Below are 17,983 nucleotides of genomic sequence, written 5' to 3'. Positions count from 1 at the left end.
CCTCGAGGCTCGTGACGTCAGGTGGCAGAGGACAGTTCACTGGCCACCAAGAATCATCTGCTAGCGAGAGCGACCAGTCGTGACGCGCTAGAGGCGGCGCAAAAAGCGACGGAAACAAGAAAGAATGAAGAAAGAATTTGCTCGCCACAGAGTTGGCGATGCACATGACTTGCTGACTGGCAGGCGAGGAGAGCAGGTTTTCTGTGGTAGTGGTGGTGTGTGTGCGGGGAGGCAGGAAGTGATGCGGGGGGAATGTGCGGTCAGCCTGCTCTGGAGTGGCGGCTCGGCGCAGCCAGGGGAGGGAGAAAAGGGGAGGGTGAAAGAGGAAAGGGAGAAATGATGGTGACACAGGAGAGGGACAGGTGTGCCAACCCCTGAGATTTGAGATCTACCCACCACAGACAAGCCCGCCTTGTGCACCCGTGAGAGCTCAGCACTGAGAGCTCAGCACAGAGGTTGGCCACTGAATCTAACTCTAAATCTTGCAAGGTTTGGAGCAAAAGGCACAACGATCTAAGGTCTGATAGAACCCTAGAGTTTGAGCCCTGCCTGTGTGTGTTTGTCCTCTCCGTCCTCAGGCTCAAGGTTTTATCCTGATGCATCTACACCAGCTCGCCGCCTGGTCAGTTTTGTCTGATAGAGGTCGCGTAGAGTCCTGACTTAATCAACAAATAATAAGCGAGCATTCATGTATGTGTAGTACGAATTATAATGATTAATTATAATTCGTATGGCATAATAGACAGTATATTTACATGTCTACAATTACATACATGGACGTTCATATGTACAGCAATTCTGAATCAATTAATGAACCTGAAGAATGTAAAGTGCGGGACTCGAATTTCAAGTGAGATGTCCCTTACAAACGGAACATATTCGAACATACTCGAATTCGAACATATTCGAATTTCGAATATGCATGCGTCGTCTCTGGAGTGAATTGGTTAGCATGCAAATATTGAATAATAGTGGAGAAAAGACAGCTAAGAAATAGCACATTTTTATTGGTGTTCAGAACGGCTTCGCAAAGGATCAAGAAGGTAATGCTAATAATAATTTACGAGAGTATAGTTCTTTCGCAAGATAAGCAGTTCATGAAGTGTAGATATTAGAGCAGACAGACGAAATAGTAGCGGCAGTTTTGTAGATATTAGCTTAATTATAAGGTAGCCCATTCATCGAGTGCCCCCTTATTTGACTGCCACTGTTTTAATGACCAGTAAATGACATTTCTAAAATTATTGATGAAGGGCTTCATGGTAAAGTGATATGTTTGATTATTCAGTCAACCATATTCTGACTTGTAACACATGTAAAATTTTTAGAGTTACATTGCTTAATAGCATATGGAAGCTGCTACTAGAAGCCGTGGAATTATTATTGGGTTTATTATAATACAGGTATGTTACACATAAGATGTAACTGACGTAGGTCTAAGGCACTTGTAAGCTAGTAGAATATTGTAATGTTCCACACGGAAGACCCCTTGCCTCAAGCCTAGAACACTGGAACGTAACTTTATTGTTCCTCCTTCGCAACCTCTTCGTCTTCTGCCCACTACATATATATATATATTTTCCCAAGCAGTAAGACCAAGTCTAAGATTAAGACACACATAGGTCATCGTTGATAATACGGAGCTTAATTGGAATTTGAGTTCGTACATCGCCTGTAGTCGTAGAGAATACGTCCCTTGATTCCAATACTCAAATACTCATCCGACACCAAGACCAGTAAGGCAACGTGCATATATTTTCACTTCTCAGTGGTTTAATCGCGCGTTGCGCTGCGCTTTCTAATGTACTTTGAAAGGATGATAATTTCTACACAAAATATAGAACAGCTTCCTAAGAAATATTTCATCTCAGTGATACCAATTCGCAAAGATAAGTAATAACAAGACATTTACAATACAGTTTTGCATATTTCATCAATAAGACAGCACTTGCTGTATTCTACTGATCCTCATCCAATTATACAGCAGGTGGTGCTATTGTTCTGTCGCTTATCTGCTCATCTAAAGCTGTCTGATGACCATGTTTATTTCGTATCATGCCATTTGGTCGACACTCTTACTAGGTGTTTCATCGCTATAGTTCATCCGAACAGGACTTACCTGGCGTGGTTCCGGAGCCAGATTTCTCATGCCGTCCACACCGCAGCTTACAGTGCCTGTGACGTCAGGCGGCATCAAAACATCTGCCGCTGAATAGATGATATATTGACTGACGTTACTCCCGAAATACTTCCAACCAGGTTCCACGTAATACTCGGTTCCGTCCCCAGTGTTGATGTAGCCTTCGAAAACACCGCCTTTCACTGAGCCAAATACACGGCTCATGGAGTAACCTTGTGGAGGAAACCTACGTGGTTATTGTGCCACTACCAGACCTGCGTAGGTTACTCAGAAAAAATAATTACAGCTGCAGCTGCATGACCGTTACAGAAATTAAAACATCAAGTTAGAGGCTTAGTTACGCATTGAGTATCATGATCACGCTCTGACCAATACACATTACGGGTAGAACGCCAATACTGGTTGCCGTAGATCTGCACAACTGTTAGTATTTTGGCTTCCAATAACCACGTCTTTTTCGACGAGACGACTACTACTGTTACGGAACTGTTATGTCTTGTAACGTTCACTGCTCAAATTTGGTATTCTGTAAGCAGAGAGCCTCCTGGGCAATGTCCTAATCGTTGTCACCCAGCAAGGTCCACGGTGTTTACAGTTTATAGCAGTTGTCCCGTGTCCAGCCATTCAATGCTTTCTGTTCACTTTTTCTAGTCGAGACACGGCCACGTATAGAAGAATATTTTAGCAAATTTCGTTGCCTTGAAAATGCTAATGAGACTGTGTCGTGTATGGTATAAACATATTCGAGAAAATAAAATATAAATCAAGGATTGAAATGAAGGCCTCTCTCTTGCCAAACTTGAAGAACCCCCAAGTGCAGTTTTTCAGGAAATCACCGCTCACAGGTATCCGCGAAACGAAACCAGTTAAATTAGGGGAAAAGAGACATGTCATTGTCAAATCCATATTAACGTTCAATGATTACGTAAATGGGCATGAGGTTTAAGCCACCACCTGACGCTTCTGCCCAGTGACTGCACAGTCACCTGCCCTGGATGGAGAAAAAATAATCGTGGTAAAAGAAACCTTACCCAGCAGCGTCCCAGAGTGCAAATGGTCAATACTCGAGTTAACTTTTCCAGTGGGTGTGAGGACGGCGAAATCTTCCGCAAACAGCGACGCGTCTCTCCGTAGCAACAAGTGGAAGGTTCTGTGACGAAAAACGCGCAGAAAAGGGACAACTGAATAGGTCACTCAACAAATTCAGCCTCCACATACCAAAAGTGAGGTGCCCTCCGGTATTCACTTCTCTCCTCACACGCGACCACAGTGGAAATTTGGGGAAACTGGAACCGCACAACCGAAGAGCACTAATACAGCTACCACAAGTTCATTTCAAACTACCTTCATGGCTTTTATCTCTAATATATTTAAATTGGCGAAATTAAAATCGAAATTATACCAAACTGTTCCAATATTTACAATTTATGTATATATACAACATATATGTTTTATAGACAATAACTCCCTGTACTGAAGCAGAGTTAAGCGTTAAATTCAAGTGAAGGGACAGCTGGTCTTGGTTCAAATGTAAATCAGAGTTGGTCAAAAGCGGACCTTGGAGCGCTCACGCAACAGAACATCTAAACCATCTAAACATGGCAATCGTTGAAAGAAGCAAAGCTCACTACGCGGACCTAACAGGTCCCAAGCGAAACGATAAATGAATCACAATCCGCGACAAACGTCAACGGAAATGCTGCACTTGCGAAACATTTTCCTGTTTCCGATGGCATTCTGCGTTCTTATTCCACGACGACAAAGCATTTTTATTACCTCCTGCGAACGGTAAAGCCGAAATAAACTAGCTGACATGTGTAATCGGCACTCGCGGGGAAGCCTATAGCACTTCGTCCTAAACAAATCTAGTACAATTAAAAACTAAGCCCATCGGTATTATTAGTCAATGTCAGATAATGTTATGCGTTTCGCAATGACACGTACGCACACCATACACAGACTAAAATAACATCCTGAACTATTAAAAGAAAACTATTTTTAATATATTTGGTGGGACCTAACTTACGGTCGTAATCGAAGTCGAAGACGTCAGACATGTCGACGTCAATAGCAAACAATTAAAAACAAACATTAAGAAAAAAAATGGGGCGAGCTCAGTTCTGTCCGAGCCGTAGTGTGTTACATGAAAATGTCACGATCTCCGATTCCTTTGCCCCTTTGCGGGATTTTAGTGAAAGAAATACAAGTATTTATCGGTTTATTACTCATCGAGTTATCGAGTCATGAAATTCGGCATAATTTCGTTGCATGTCAAGCCCAGAAACGAGTAGCCCCGAAAAATAAATGCAACGGTTGGAAGCATCAATATACTTTGATTTGACAAGCTTTCGGGCGGATTCCGTCCGGAAGCTTGACGTTTTCACGTCAAAAAACCTCTTCTGTCGGTGGCTTTTTTTTCTGTGTATGTGTTCTATGTACGTGTAGTCGTAGTTTTTTTCAGTTCTTTTTTTTTACGCGAGGAGCCGCATCTGGATGTTGAATAGATGCAGTTGGCTTGTTGAAATGGCTAGTTTTATTTTAATGGACCTACTTTTTTTCAGTGTTCCATGTTTCCCATTTTATCAAAGACAGCTGTAGCACAGAAAATTAACACCACCCCAATTTCTAGCGAAAATGCTTTTTCTGCAATGAATACGTAGCGGGAACACCACTCCGGTACTGGGAAAACTAGGCAATATGGTTGCGGCACTACTAGTAGCTTGCGGTAACTAGCGGCACGGTAACTAGTAACTTGCGGCACTACTAGTAGCACACGTCGCTTGTACTTTCTTGTCATTCGTACGAACTCTTGTTTCGTTTAGAAATAGGAACAGCCAGCGAGTGCTTGATTACACTCGCATGACATTGCGTCATTTATGTATTTTTTTTTCGTAGCAGAAAAGTGAATACTCAAGTGTGACGTGACAAGGAAAATGGATACGGATACACAGAAAGCGTTGTAATCTCAGGCTGTGAAGGTAAATAGACGGCTGCCGTCCTCTGGCCTTGGAAGTACAGCATTCATGTTTACTACACATTTTTTATTATTTCGGCTTACGTTGTGTTTGTGAATTGCACATGCACCCCCCCCCCCCCTCGATCCTCCCGGGAAAAGATTTTCGTTGGCACCAGCTTCGTCAACAGAAATAGTACTGTAGCAAACGTAAACACATAAAATAGTAGGATAGCGATTAGTAAGCGTTACAGAAATAATTTATAAGATGACGTATCACTGCCCATCCATTTCTGCGAGGGAACAAAAATATCACATTGCCACAGCGCGAAGCTTCCAGTTCGCGGCAAAACACTGCACTGCTTCACATGACGTGAGTAAAGTTTCTTTATTTTTTATACTTTATTTCCGTGTTAGCGCCGCGAAGCAATTGTGGCTACGAGCAGCGTACAGACGTGGATGTATGGAGAGAGGACAGCAGGAAGGAGTGGAAGACAGGGGGGGGGGTTAGTAGGCATCCTGGCCCGAGTTCAGGGGGAACTGTGCAGACATTCGTCTGGAAAGTCTTCGGAAAACCCAGGGAAAACCTCAGACAACACAGCCGATGACAGGATTCGAACCCATGTCACCTCCCAGTCACGGCGTGGAAAGCGGTCATCCTAACCACTATGACACGGGAGCTGGTGAGTAAAGTAAAAAGGGGAAAGACAAAAAAAAATATTGCACTTTGTTCCATCAGATGCCATGGTACACTAGGTGAACGAAGAGTATCGTGACAATGAAAATAAAAACCCAAACAAGGAGAACAAGGACATAGTTATTTGAAATCCACAGCGCACTGAGTAAATGAACACCCATGTACCGATGGTCAGATGTTTCAATAATCATGTTACCATGTGGCGGAGTAGTTGTCAATAGATTGCACCGCTTTCCATAGGCTATTACAAGACTAGGTACAAAAATTAGCCTCCACCTGTGGTCAAGGAGTCAGCTAAGAGCACTGAAGATATTTGAAACTGACTTACTTCCCATATGCTGCGAAGCGAATGTTGCTGTTACTGGTTTCTAGGGATCCCTCAGACCTCGCTGTCTCGCCAAGCACAGATGGTTCGCTGAGAAAGTGCAATGGTTCATAGTGCCGGATGAATCGGTTCATATGGTCTAAGCAAATAAGAAGATATGGAAATGACTGTATTACTTTGAAGGAAACGTGGAACGTAGCTCAATATATAATGTAAACACACATGGTGAGCAGCTAATAGCAAGAGCAATATTGAAAAATTCGCTGCTCCATTTGATTCAGCAACTCCAGACAGTACGAATGTGTCAACACAAGCAGAAAGATGTCCACTACTTTAAGCCACATGTCGCTACGTGGCAATAAAATTCACTTTAAATATTCCACGATAAATTGCTAGTCATATCTCATCTGGTGTGACACTCATTGACTAGACGAGCCAATAAGCATAAATTGATAGCTACAGATTTACTTGATACATATGATACATTGATACATATTACCAGATATCTACTCCGGAAGTAGCGACCTTCACATTGAGACAGGGAATATTATCAGTTGAACATGAGAGAACTGATGTTCTGAGGCTGGAATAACATAGAAAGGACAAATACATACAAAGCCTCAAATAATAATGATGTAATGAAGAAATGATGAAATAATAATGATGTTAAATAATAATGATGAAATAATAATAATGTTCCAGCCTCAGAACGTCAGTTCTCTCATGTTCAACAGTTGGCGCTTGCGTCGATCCCGACATATGATTGTGTATGAGTGAGAAAAATGTAAGAGTGAAAGGGGGTTGAGTGAGAGAGAGTGGTTGATGTGTCCCTCCAGATGACGCGCTTTTGGAAGTCCCTGGGGAGGTGTGTTAGCTTATCTCAATTTAGAGAACCCTGGGCCGGTAATCCAGAAATCCAGAAGTCGTGGGTTCGAGTCCTATACAGCTGGCTAACCTTTTCAGTGACTTCCATCTTTCATATTATCAGTGTTTAATGGAAAATATATGATCCATATGAACTCTCCCGTACTTCATTTGATAAAAGGGCAGTTGAGTGCAAAAGACCGAAGAAAAATGGAGGATATATTATTCTCAAGAATTCAAATTGTGCAGCTAAATCTGCGTCTCAAGAAACGAGAAAATCTCTCGACACAAGAAAATGTCTGTGACACAAGAAAATGTCTTGCGAGTGCCGCATTTCTTTTGAGATTGTTATTTTAGAATGGATTCATGGAATGTGATTCATTTATTGTTTCGCATGGGACGTGTAAGGTCTGTAAGCTTTGCTTCTTTGAACGATTGTCGTGAGGGCTCCAAGGCCCGCTTTAATCAATTCCGATTAACATTTGAACCGAGATCAGCTGTCCCGTCACTTGAATTTAACGCTTAACTCTGCTTCAGTAAAGGGAGTTATTGTCAATGAAACATTCGTCACATCACCAACTAATGTCTGTAACAAAAGAAAATATAAGAATTTAGTGTTAACTCCAAGTTCTATAGCAACTCAGCGTTGGTGAAGCCGAGCTTTAGTGCTGTCTTTGTCGACGTTTGTTGCATTCCATCTGACAGAGATACGAAAGCTCTTTCCTGTGCGGAGTTTCATCGCCAGGGGAATACTCTACCAACAATGGGGTAAAGCATCGCCCCTGGCGATGAAACTCCCCATTCATCATCTCGCAATAACCCCAAGAGCACACACGGTCCTCAGGATGTCCTCACAGTGTCATCGTGTCCTCGTCCTACGAGGTGTATCCCCAGAACGTCCTGAGGATGACACTCGCGGACTGTCCGTGAACAGTCATTCAGGTACGTCCTGTGCCCGTCCCTGTGGGCAGGTAGCGGGACGACAAGTATTACTTTGTTTAGTTTACCTACTCAGACTCCCTAAACACATTCAGTTTTTTTTTTGTCCGATCCTTGGACCCGATTGACATTTTCCTGAAATAAAGGGTGGTCCAGCGTAGAATTATCTGCCTGCGAAAAGGATGACTGTCTATGATACATGGAGCATTTCTTGTGGAAACGACAGAAACGCGCGATTCTGTCGCACTGCTTTTGACTTTCAAAAGTCCTACCTGACTGTCTCAAACCAAAAGGAGTAAGAAACAGACTTTGCAGTGATACAGAGTTAATACTTCAATTAATTCCTCGCTTTTAGTATTTTTTCTTTGCGTAATCGAAGGAAACATGGACGGCTCACCCTTTGTTTTGTGTCGCAGTCGAGCATGACTGTCGAATTAATGGAATGTCGCTTAGTATAAGCAATAAATAACATCTGTTTTTGCTTCGGAAGAGAATTCTATTACCTTTCGGAGTGGGTTTCTCGGACTTTTTTCCTGTGTCTGATATATTTCTCTCTGCTTTCTTTTTAAACCGCTACGCTTATTGTCCGTTATGGAATGTACTAGAAACGAACAGCCAGACTTTGGCATTGGCAGTTCTGTGGGACTGCCTGCCTAGCATTAGGTGGCCCTGCCCTTCGTTTTAAGGGCGAGGGGAGTACTATTTTTGAAGTGTGATATGGACAAGCTTTCCCTTGTCCCATCCTACAGTTGGCAATACGACTTTATTGCGGCAGTTAACCAAGATGTATGGAATCAGTATGTAACTGTTTCCTGTGCAATAAAAAAAAAAACACTGATATGGGTTCTCTGACGAGTTGGGGGCTATTTGATAAGTCTGCATACTGAAAAAAGAAATACCTAGGAATGCTCTAGCACGGTTCTCAAGTTGTCCTCACGTAGGATCTGTGGATGATCTGAGGATACCATGGGGACGCTATATAGTGCCAAAATGACACGCTGAGGATGATTTGAGGATCAGATTCACCGCCCTGGGGATGTCACCTCCGTCCATGCATGATGATCTTAGGATATCCCTGGGATGACAGTGTGTCGTTGGAAACGTTGTTGTTGCGTTTTGTCGTATGAGACGAAACTTAGTGTCAAGTGTATCTGCAACACCGCGCGCAACAAATGTGTCTGCAACGTACGCATGCAATTTGGTGTTAAAACTCAACTGGATGTTTCACTGATGACATTGCCTGACTTCGAGACCGACGCGGAGTCATACTACGTGCAGGCATCATACGCATGACGCGCTGCGTTTACATGAAAGCGACAAAAGTGTATCATGTCAACTTATCGCAACATATCCTCTCTTACAGGGTCACGTCAACCAATCCACCGATGGAGATAGGTTCAAGGAGGTACGATAAGTCGATACGATGCGCTTCGGTCGCATTAATGTACGCGAGAGCTTCAGGATGATGTGTGTCTCGAGTAGCTTGTTACATTGCTCCATCATTCGGTGCTTCATAGGCGAATGAAAACTCCAGAATCTTGTGCGGAACCGCGTGTTCTAATGTCCTGATTTTTTTCATTGTGCCCGATTAATTAATTAAGCGCAATTAACTAGTTAACTTTTAAATTGACCATTGTACACTGCAAAAAATAGTCGTGAATAATACGTGCATATCGTCGCGAAAATAATGGGCGCCAACCCGTTCTTTCAAATCGCACGCGTTTCCTGTTATGTCGCGGGGGAGGAGGAATCTGGGCATCCGCACTGGATCTGCATGGCTTTCTCCCGCAGCAACCGGCTCTCGTGTGAGGAAAGCATGTGTGCCCCGACTGTCACAACCGTCAAAGTCAATGCTGTGCCTGCCCTCGTGGGCTTTCGCAAGACGATTTCGAAGGTATGTGAACTCTTATTACGCCCTTTATGCTGTGAGCTTCTTATAATAAAGGGAAACATGCGCCGCCGTTGTGCGCTACCAAATACGTAGTGAATGGCGCCTTCTTCAGTGGAACGCTATCGCCTTACGCTGTGTTCTCACTTGTCATACTGCCAATGTCGTAGCCATGCATGTTATTCAAATTTCCCTCTCAAACCACTAAAATGAGCAATGTGTAACTTTCTGGAACAAGTGGTGCGCATTCACCCGCATGGACATTTGAAATAGGCCTGGTTTCACCAACGCCGGTTAACGAGATTGAACGCTCAACCGAGATCGAGGATCCTTCACACCTTTGTACTAATAAGGTTAACTCGGGACGCAAGATTTATTTTAGAAATGCGTGACAGTGCTGTCAACAGAGAGTGTAGTCGCAATTCCAAGTCGAGGGACCCTTGATCGCGTTTAACCGACGTTGATCGAATGAGGCCATTGTGTACGCCCGTCGTTCATATAATTTTTAAGTGTTTGTAGTATTTAGGAGGCAAATATCAATACTGTATACAGCATGCATGAAACAAATCATGTGGATAAAACAGTAGCAGAAATGTTGGTAAAAGCGTCGGCGAGACGTATTTTCATTTGTCCCGTATACGCGAGAGTATCTTCGTTGTTAGCAGTGATGGTCAGTAGTTAACTACATGTAGTTAAACTACTAGTTAAACTACCAGATTGTAGTTAAAAAGTAGTTATCAACTACTTGCAGAAATGTAGTGGCAACTACTAGTTAAACTACTATTTCGAGTAGTTAACAACAGTAGTTAGGTTAATGAAGGCGCAAACTACTTCCGATTTTGCGGCAAGCTTTACGGCACGATTGTGGTTTCGACTTTTACCTTGAGCTACTTGTTTGATGAGAACGGAGGTACAGAGCAATTGTGTCGTGCATGTGTACTAAATCTTCACTTTTAATGCTTGTCCAGCAGTGTTGCAGATTTAACGAGTCAAATCGAATTTAAATCAAATCCATGTTTTTCGGGACACCGCAAATCAAATCCAAATCAAGTCCGGATTTAAACTTGAGGCGACAAATCAAATCATTTTAAATCCGGATTTGTTTTTGGTGTGCTAAATCAAATCCGGTTTTAAATTAGGATTCATCAAATCCGTCAACGAATCCGGGGGCTAAAGTTCCCGAAATAACTGTAGCATGCAGCTGACCATGTGTACAAGGTCGTACAATTACTGCATGCATTCGCTGGATAAGACCCGTGACATGGTATAAACACCTATAAATCTCACCTGCAGCGAAGAGTATGAACAGCCAACATAGCGATGCCAAGGTTGACACTGACATTTTATTTTCACGTGGATATCGGAGTAATATATTTGTGAAATACGCTTACTCGGCACATATGATTAAATGCGGCGGCTACGTGCTGCACACCGCAGTTGTGTTATAACAAACTCAATAGTACATCCGCCCAACACGCGTAAGCGGTCTTATTCTCTCAAGTTCTTGTATAGAAAGACCAGCTGCTCCAATGTAGCTGGCTGCAGCTTGTTTCTTTTCGCGGTCTTGATCAAGCTGGTTGCAGAGAGCACTCGTTCAACTGCTCCAGAACTTGCAAATACATGTTTCGCTACTTCCGAAAGCAGGGGTAGCGGGCCACTGCGGACATCCAATAGCAGAGAGGGGAAACAACATCATCCTTTACTGTACACTCGCTTAAATAGAGGACTATTCCGTCGTTCGTTCTTGCGGTACGAGTTCTGCGGTGGCACCAAGTTGACCATAAGCAAGCCACTATGAAAAAGTGCAACCGATATTCACATTCCTGGACAATGACCTCATACGACTGGTTCTCATGTGGACATTTCGGGACTTATTTTAGCAATCTCTGGGACACCAGAACGCGACATCAGTCGCAGTTCAGAACCAATAAAACAGACAAAATACGTGTATGGTAGTCCTTTTCTCGAACGTACATTGCCTGAGCTCAGTGCACCAGTGGTGTGCTTTCTCCAATGCGATCCATTTCTAAGAAATTATAGAAAGCTGTGATACCGTTGTGAATTAGACATTGAACTACCCATGTGGTTATGTGTGAGAGTATGACGTACCTTTAGTGCTCGGAAGGGGAGATGGCTATAGGCCTTAGAGGTGGTCTGTCTGACAGACAAACCAGCTCTTAAACTTGAAGCAGTCTACAAACAGTGTCCGTAGACTGCTCCACGCAATCAAAAAATCATGGGATATCTTTTTAAACGAAACATAACTTTTGGCGGGACATTGGGAACCGAGATGGCGGGATGCAAGGCAAGCCATCTCAAATCCAAACATTTTTTAGACCTTCTCATCATTAAGAGTTGCATTGCATCATGTGTAAACATATGTGAAATGCAATTCAGCCAAATGTCTTGTAAAAACGTAATTACAGAGACGGCCTCAGATACGACTGACAAAGAATATGCCCGCCCGTCAACGTCAAATTTCGCAGCAGTCAAAATCCAACCATTTTCCTTCAGGAGCTTGACCAAATACACATCCAATTCCGTCGAAAAAAACGTGATTCAATCCAAATCCAAATCATCTGCCAAAATTGTGATTAAATCCAAATCCAAATCGTCGCCATATTTTCCTCGTAAACCAAATTCCAAATCAAATCCACGAGCCCTTTGATGGATTTATATTCAATCCCCGGATTTAAATCCGCAACACTGTTGTCCAGTGAAGCCTCATTTGCTCTGAAATAATTACGCAACTTAGTTTATCGCGTAGGCACAGAAAGAATCCCGCCGCAAGCTTTGTATTTGACGATCTTAGCAGTGGCTTGAGCCAAAGTTTATCATTGCTTGTGATTCATATTTAGGTGTCCAAGAACACTACAAGGGATTGGTGTTGATGGATAACGTTAAGTAGTTATAGGTGTAGTTAAACTACATTGCAGTAGTTAAAGAAGTAGTTTTAACTACTCCCCTGAAAAGTAGTTGAACTACTAGTTAAACTACTCCATCACGAAGTAGTTAGTAGTTATAGTTAAACTACTGTAGAAGTAGTTAGTGGCCATCAGTGGTTGTTAGCACCAAAAGTGTTCGACGACATCGGCCTGACATGAACGGGTATCAAGTTACGGCATCGCACTGATGGCACAGCAGCAAGAAGAGCCTGCTTTGAATAGGAAGAATGACGATCGCGCGTCTCTGAGTTTAACGAAAATCTGGCGAAAGGTACGCGATAATGTTGTGACGCGTTTCGTTAGCTGAGCGGTGTTTGCATGATGAAGTGACAGTGTAGCAACACAATACTTTTTTTGCTACACAGCTCTTACTCTGACGCAGACAACACAATGTACTGAAACTCGAGTGCAATGGGGGTGGACGGGTAGGTGAAAGGCCTTGAACAGACCTGTGAAACATTGATAGGACACATACCGTCCACCCCGATTGCACTCGACTTTCAGTACAGTGTGCTGCTTGGGTCCTTTTCAGGTATCTTCTTGTATACGCCCCTTTTTTCATACTTTTGTGGCCTTATCTCTTTCTTTATTTTGTTACCAAACAGGGTCTGGGCATATACAGACAAGAAGCAAGCAGCAAACGAGTATGTACTGTGCTGTGAATGCAAACTGCCTCAAGTATACCTTTATGATTATCAAAGGCACTTTAAAATACATTCATATATACATAATATATTTGTGTCATGCACCCAAGGAGACTGGCATGGAAGCCGCAAACAAGAAAGTTGCTGCAGCATATATATATATATACGGCACCCATGATGAAAGTGGCTGCCCAGGACAACATATCTTTTTGCTGAAGCTGGTCTGCGCATATTTTAATAAAGACTACGAGGTCTGCACCTCGTTCCACACAGTTCTGAGAGTTCTTCTCTGATAATGTGATCATTGACATACTTGTTGGTGACGCACATGGAAAAGAAAATATGAAAGATCAATGTAGTATCATTGACATCTGAAGGTTGTGTCAGTGCAGGGTGTATGAACTTTAATTCAGACAAGCAGTTCTAAAGGCAGCAACTAGGCAATCACAGGCGATTTTCTCAATTGTCCCTGTTTCCTGTCTGTCAGTGATATAGCAAAGTGCAGACAAACATTTTGTAGGACGTAATGAGTACACTGTGATTGTTCACGTTTATGTTTTTATGGTATATTTAGTTTCTGTTTAATGTTGCATATTTTCTTGTGTCTGATGACTATTATATGACTGTTCAATTGTTTGTAATACTGAGTGAGGTATACAATCTTTCTCTATAGCACAGAGCTGGGCCAACAGCTGTGGATTGCGCACCCCCAACACCACGCCTCTGCTATTGGTATGAGTGCTTCCATTTCCAAGTCTTTTTTGCCTGCTATTGGCACCTTGCAGTGGTCATTTCTTCTTCTTTATGTAACACATATTTCTGTTTTGTGCAACTGAAAGAAAGGATGCTGTCACAAAACAAAAGTCTGTGCTGCAGCTGCAACATGGGCTGTCAAAGCATTTGCAGCCACTCCAATAGATTTATAGTACATCTCTCTCTCACAGGGTCATCACTGCTACACTTTTCAGGCATTGTTCTTCCCTTGGACAACGCCAAAATGCTAACTGCAAGGAGCGTGGAGAAACCATTGGTGCTTCAGCTCAGAGTGTATTTCAACTACGATGTGCAGTACCTGCTACCAATGTTTGTTAGAATTCCTACAATGGTATGCATTCTTATGTATTACACTCATCGTATCATAAATAGTTATCACATAGTCAACAACTACTCTGCTGTATTCATGCTTCTATTGTTCATAGTTACCGTGGGGTGACAATAAGTTTTGCGGCCATGTGTTTCAAATGTCTCTTTTTCCTGTCTTTGTATTCCGTGGTTTCACAGATACTGAAAAACCCGCTGCTGCTGTAGGCAACCTGGCACTATTCGGCAACTGGTTTATCATACATTCACTTACGAACAGCTAGGTTTGGAAATTTTATTGTGCCAGTTCCGGTGGCAGAAGAAAACTAGCAGCTCATCTAACTCATGAACAGATGGCTGACGTGCCCATGAAGCTGGGAAGGCAGTCAAGCACCTGACATGGTACAGCATGAAAAATTAGGATTGTTAAAAAATGCCCTCCTTTTTATTTCGCAGCCGTTTTGGACACATCAGCCATGAAAGAGGAACAAGGCACCCCCAATGGTAAACAAGATTAAGTGGCATGCCTGTTCGCCTTCTATCACTCCTCTGCAAACTGGGGTAAAGCTGAAAGATAGGTATCCCTTTAGCCCTTCCTTAGTCTGCAATTTGGTACTGATTATTTCTATTTGGTCCACATTTCCCAAAATTTCATACTCTTAACCATTTACCATTCTGCTATTTGTGCCACCATGTTGCTATTGTGCTATGCCCTATTTGTGAGTCTTGATCTTGTTCCTTGCATCTCCTTTCACATGTGTTAGTTAGGATAAGCTGACTACTACAGGGTTAGGCACAACAGACATACTTCTGTGCTTTCACGCACTTTGTCTACGCATGTGCATCGTGCTTTTTCAAGTGCACAGATTCAAACTGTGTGTTGGGCACTTCAGTTTACACATCAATATGTCTTGTCTCTTCTTATGCCTTACACTCAATGTTCCTAATTTCATGTTTTTGTTCTGATTTCAGGAGCAGTTGCAAGCTGCCGTTCTTCAGAAAGCTACTGCACTGTACACTTCAGTGAATATATTGTTTTGTGAACACAGAACATGTGGTGTGGTGTGGTGTGGTGTGTGATAATGATACAGGTCGAACATTCCATTTCGATTCCATAAAATGATACACAGTAATTTTTACAGGCTGGTGCATGTTTCTATAGTACAGTATCCCATCATAATAACGGCGAACCATTAAACAGCAAGAACACGGTCTCATCTTTCAGATGAGGCGAACACGTGATGTAGAAATACAGCGACATGTAAATTTCACGAGCTTGTGTCGTATATCTCGAAAACACTTTCCCGTCTTTTTCACGGTGTTCACAATTAAAACAGCTGCGATGCGTTTACGTTTCTTACATGGAGCCATTAAAGAACAAGAACACGGTCTCATCCTTTAGATGAGGTGAACACGTGATGTAGGCATACAGCGACATGTCAATTTCACGAGCTTGTGTCGTATATCTCGAAAACACTTTCCCGTCTTCTTCACGGTGTTCACAAATAATACAGCTGCCATGCATTTTCACGTTTTTTTTTTTTCACTGAACCATTAAACAACAAGAACATGGTCTCATCTTTAGGTGGGGTGAACACGTAATGTAGGAATACAGCGACATGTGAATTTCACGAGTTTGTGTCGTATATCTCGAAAACACTTTCCCGTTCTTTTCACAGTGCTCACAATTAATACAGCTGCGATGCAGTTTCACGTTATTTTCACGGAATATTTTTTGCAGTGTAGGATAAAGATGTGAATTAGAAAGTTGTAGAGCGTGCCGAGAAACACTCAGGTGAGCTGTGATCTGAAAGTCGCTTCTCGGCATATAATGGATGTAATAAATCTTCCGTACGCTTGAAAGCCACGAAAGTGACGCGCGCGCCTTTGTTGCCATCGCGTCATGCCACATGGTACATGCAAGGCCTACGCTGTAGCACACTGTTGAAGCGCCAGAGAACAGAACAGGCTTAACAGAACAGGCACATTTGCGACGCTATTTTCTCAACAAACTGTACAACTTTAGAAAGAGGTAACATTCCTTTGAGTTTGAGGAACACACCATGCAAAGAGCACAACACAAGACCAATCCAGATCAGTTTACAACTTTCTAATTCACATCTCGACCCGACGACGAACGATTAAAAAGGAAACTAATTAATTACACCTAATTAATGAATACGTCACCATGAAAAAACTAAGGAGATTAGAAAATGCTATTCTGCACAATATTCTGCAGTTCCATTCGCCTACGACGCACGATGTTTTTTTTTGTCACCACGCTGCACGTTATCCTGGACACGCAAACGAAGGATGTGCGGAAGAAAAGTGATGGAGTGCTTCATGTGCTGACCTTAATGAACACACCCTCGCAGGAAGCCTGTCGAAAGGGGCCGATGGAGATACTCTCAAACAAGTGGTACTTCGCAATCATTACGCTGTTATTCTGCTTTGTCCTTTTGATGTGTCTCTACACCAGCTCAAAGGGACGAATATATAATATATATAGGTATCAACTTACCCGCTATGACTTGTCCCATGTTGAACACCAAATAAAATACCGCAAATCGCATTTACTGAGACGAATACAAATGCGCGACTGGGTACTCGAAGTTCATGCACGCACCGTTCCCGATCTTTTTCTTCATTCTATCACAGGGACAGAGGATAAGAAAATAATGCACCTACTGCCGTGTACCGCGGTGTGTATTCCTTTATTCGTACTCACTTTCAAAGTGTAGTGCCCGACAAAGCAAATAATGTATAAAAAGAGAAAGAATATTAAATAAGTGCGGAGAGGCTTTAATTGTTCCCGACATCTCTTTCTCGTTCACTGGGAAACATGCAACGTTTACGAAATCTGGTATCACTGGACATTTTCTCATCCTGTACAGATTCTTTATCATAGATTGAGAAGTTACCCGTCAAAAAGAACTCGTTAGAAGTTAAGTTACCGTGCGCAAAATGTAACTACGTTAATAACGAAGTTGTTCAGCCTGAAATGTAACTGACAGTTACTGAGTTACTTAGAAAAAGAACCAGTTACTTCCAAGTTACTTAAGACACAAAATAGCATTACGCAGGTGCAGCGCGCGTGAACAGTTGGGTTAGACCTTGAGTTGCCTGTGGAGGAGTGCAACACGCTTAGATCGTTTTCGTTTATGTCCAACAATGGACCTCCCTGTTTGTAAACAAATGACGTCATAGTGTTTGACAGCGCCATAAATTTGGTAGAATAGACAATTTCCGACAACCCGTATGCGCATGCCCAGCCCTTGCGTCCGCCATCTTTGAGTGGAAAACATCACTATGGACCCACCTGCGGGCATCTGTCATGTTCATTGGGGAGAGATAATCGGTTTCAAGGTCACGCGGACGTTTGAGGTCTACATTTGACAACCCTTTGTACTGGTAATGAGTACAATGAGCTTGCACTCTTTCCGCATTCATCTTCCAATCTTCTCTTGCTACTTTCCCACGCAACGTGCCAGTCCGAAAAGCGTCATCA

General features: G+C 42.6%; 2 protein-coding genes across 5 annotated transcripts in view; one reads left to right on the top strand and one right to left on the bottom strand.

The window, feature by feature from the left end:
- The window catches only part of LOC135378592 (disintegrin and metalloproteinase domain-containing protein 10-like), a 42,265-nt gene extending 25,173 nt beyond the window's left edge, over positions 1–17,092 (bottom strand). Inside the window, exons 1-4 of the mRNA XM_064611653.1 lie at positions 16,997–17,092; positions 6,119–6,254; positions 3,172–3,290; positions 2,120–2,352 (exon numbers count right to left, since the gene is read on the bottom strand). Of these exons, the coding sequence (XP_064467723.1) occupies positions 2,120–2,352; positions 3,172–3,290; positions 6,119–6,254; positions 16,997–17,048 (540 nt within the window). The 5' untranslated portion in view covers positions 17,049–17,092. The remainder of the gene's footprint in view (positions 1–2,119; positions 2,353–3,171; positions 3,291–6,118; positions 6,255–16,996) is intronic.
- LOC135368814 (uncharacterized) lies at positions 9,701–15,526 on the top strand. 4 transcript variants are annotated; one of them, XR_010414877.1, is made up of 6 exons: positions 9,701–9,812; positions 13,357–13,395; positions 14,069–14,127; positions 14,340–14,500; positions 14,932–15,053; positions 15,448–15,499. XR_010414877.1 is itself a non-coding variant. In XM_064602349.1 (6 exons), the coding sequence occupies exons 1-5, from the start codon at positions 9,769–9,771 to the stop codon at positions 14,953–14,955; spliced, it is 327 nt and encodes a 108-aa protein (XP_064458419.1). In that variant the 5' UTR covers positions 9,701–9,768; the 3' UTR covers positions 14,956–14,979; positions 15,448–15,526. The 4 variants fall into 4 exon arrangements, 3 of the variants coding, with proteins under 3 accessions (XP_064458419.1, XP_064458428.1, XP_064458406.1); XM_064602349.1 differs by having other exon boundaries at positions 14,932–14,979; positions 15,448–15,526; XM_064602358.1 differs by lacking the exon at positions 15,448–15,499 and having other exon boundaries at positions 14,364–14,500; positions 14,932–15,411.
- Positions 17,093–17,983: the final 891 nt, after the last annotated feature.

This window comes from Ornithodoros turicata, chromosome 1 (genome assembly GCF_037126465.1).
Source record: "Ornithodoros turicata isolate Travis chromosome 1, ASM3712646v1, whole genome shotgun sequence".
In the NCBI taxonomy this organism is placed as follows: Eukaryota; Metazoa; Arthropoda; class Arachnida; order Ixodida; family Argasidae; genus Ornithodoros; species Ornithodoros turicata.
This window is presented reverse-complemented; position numbering and strand designations above follow the sequence as displayed.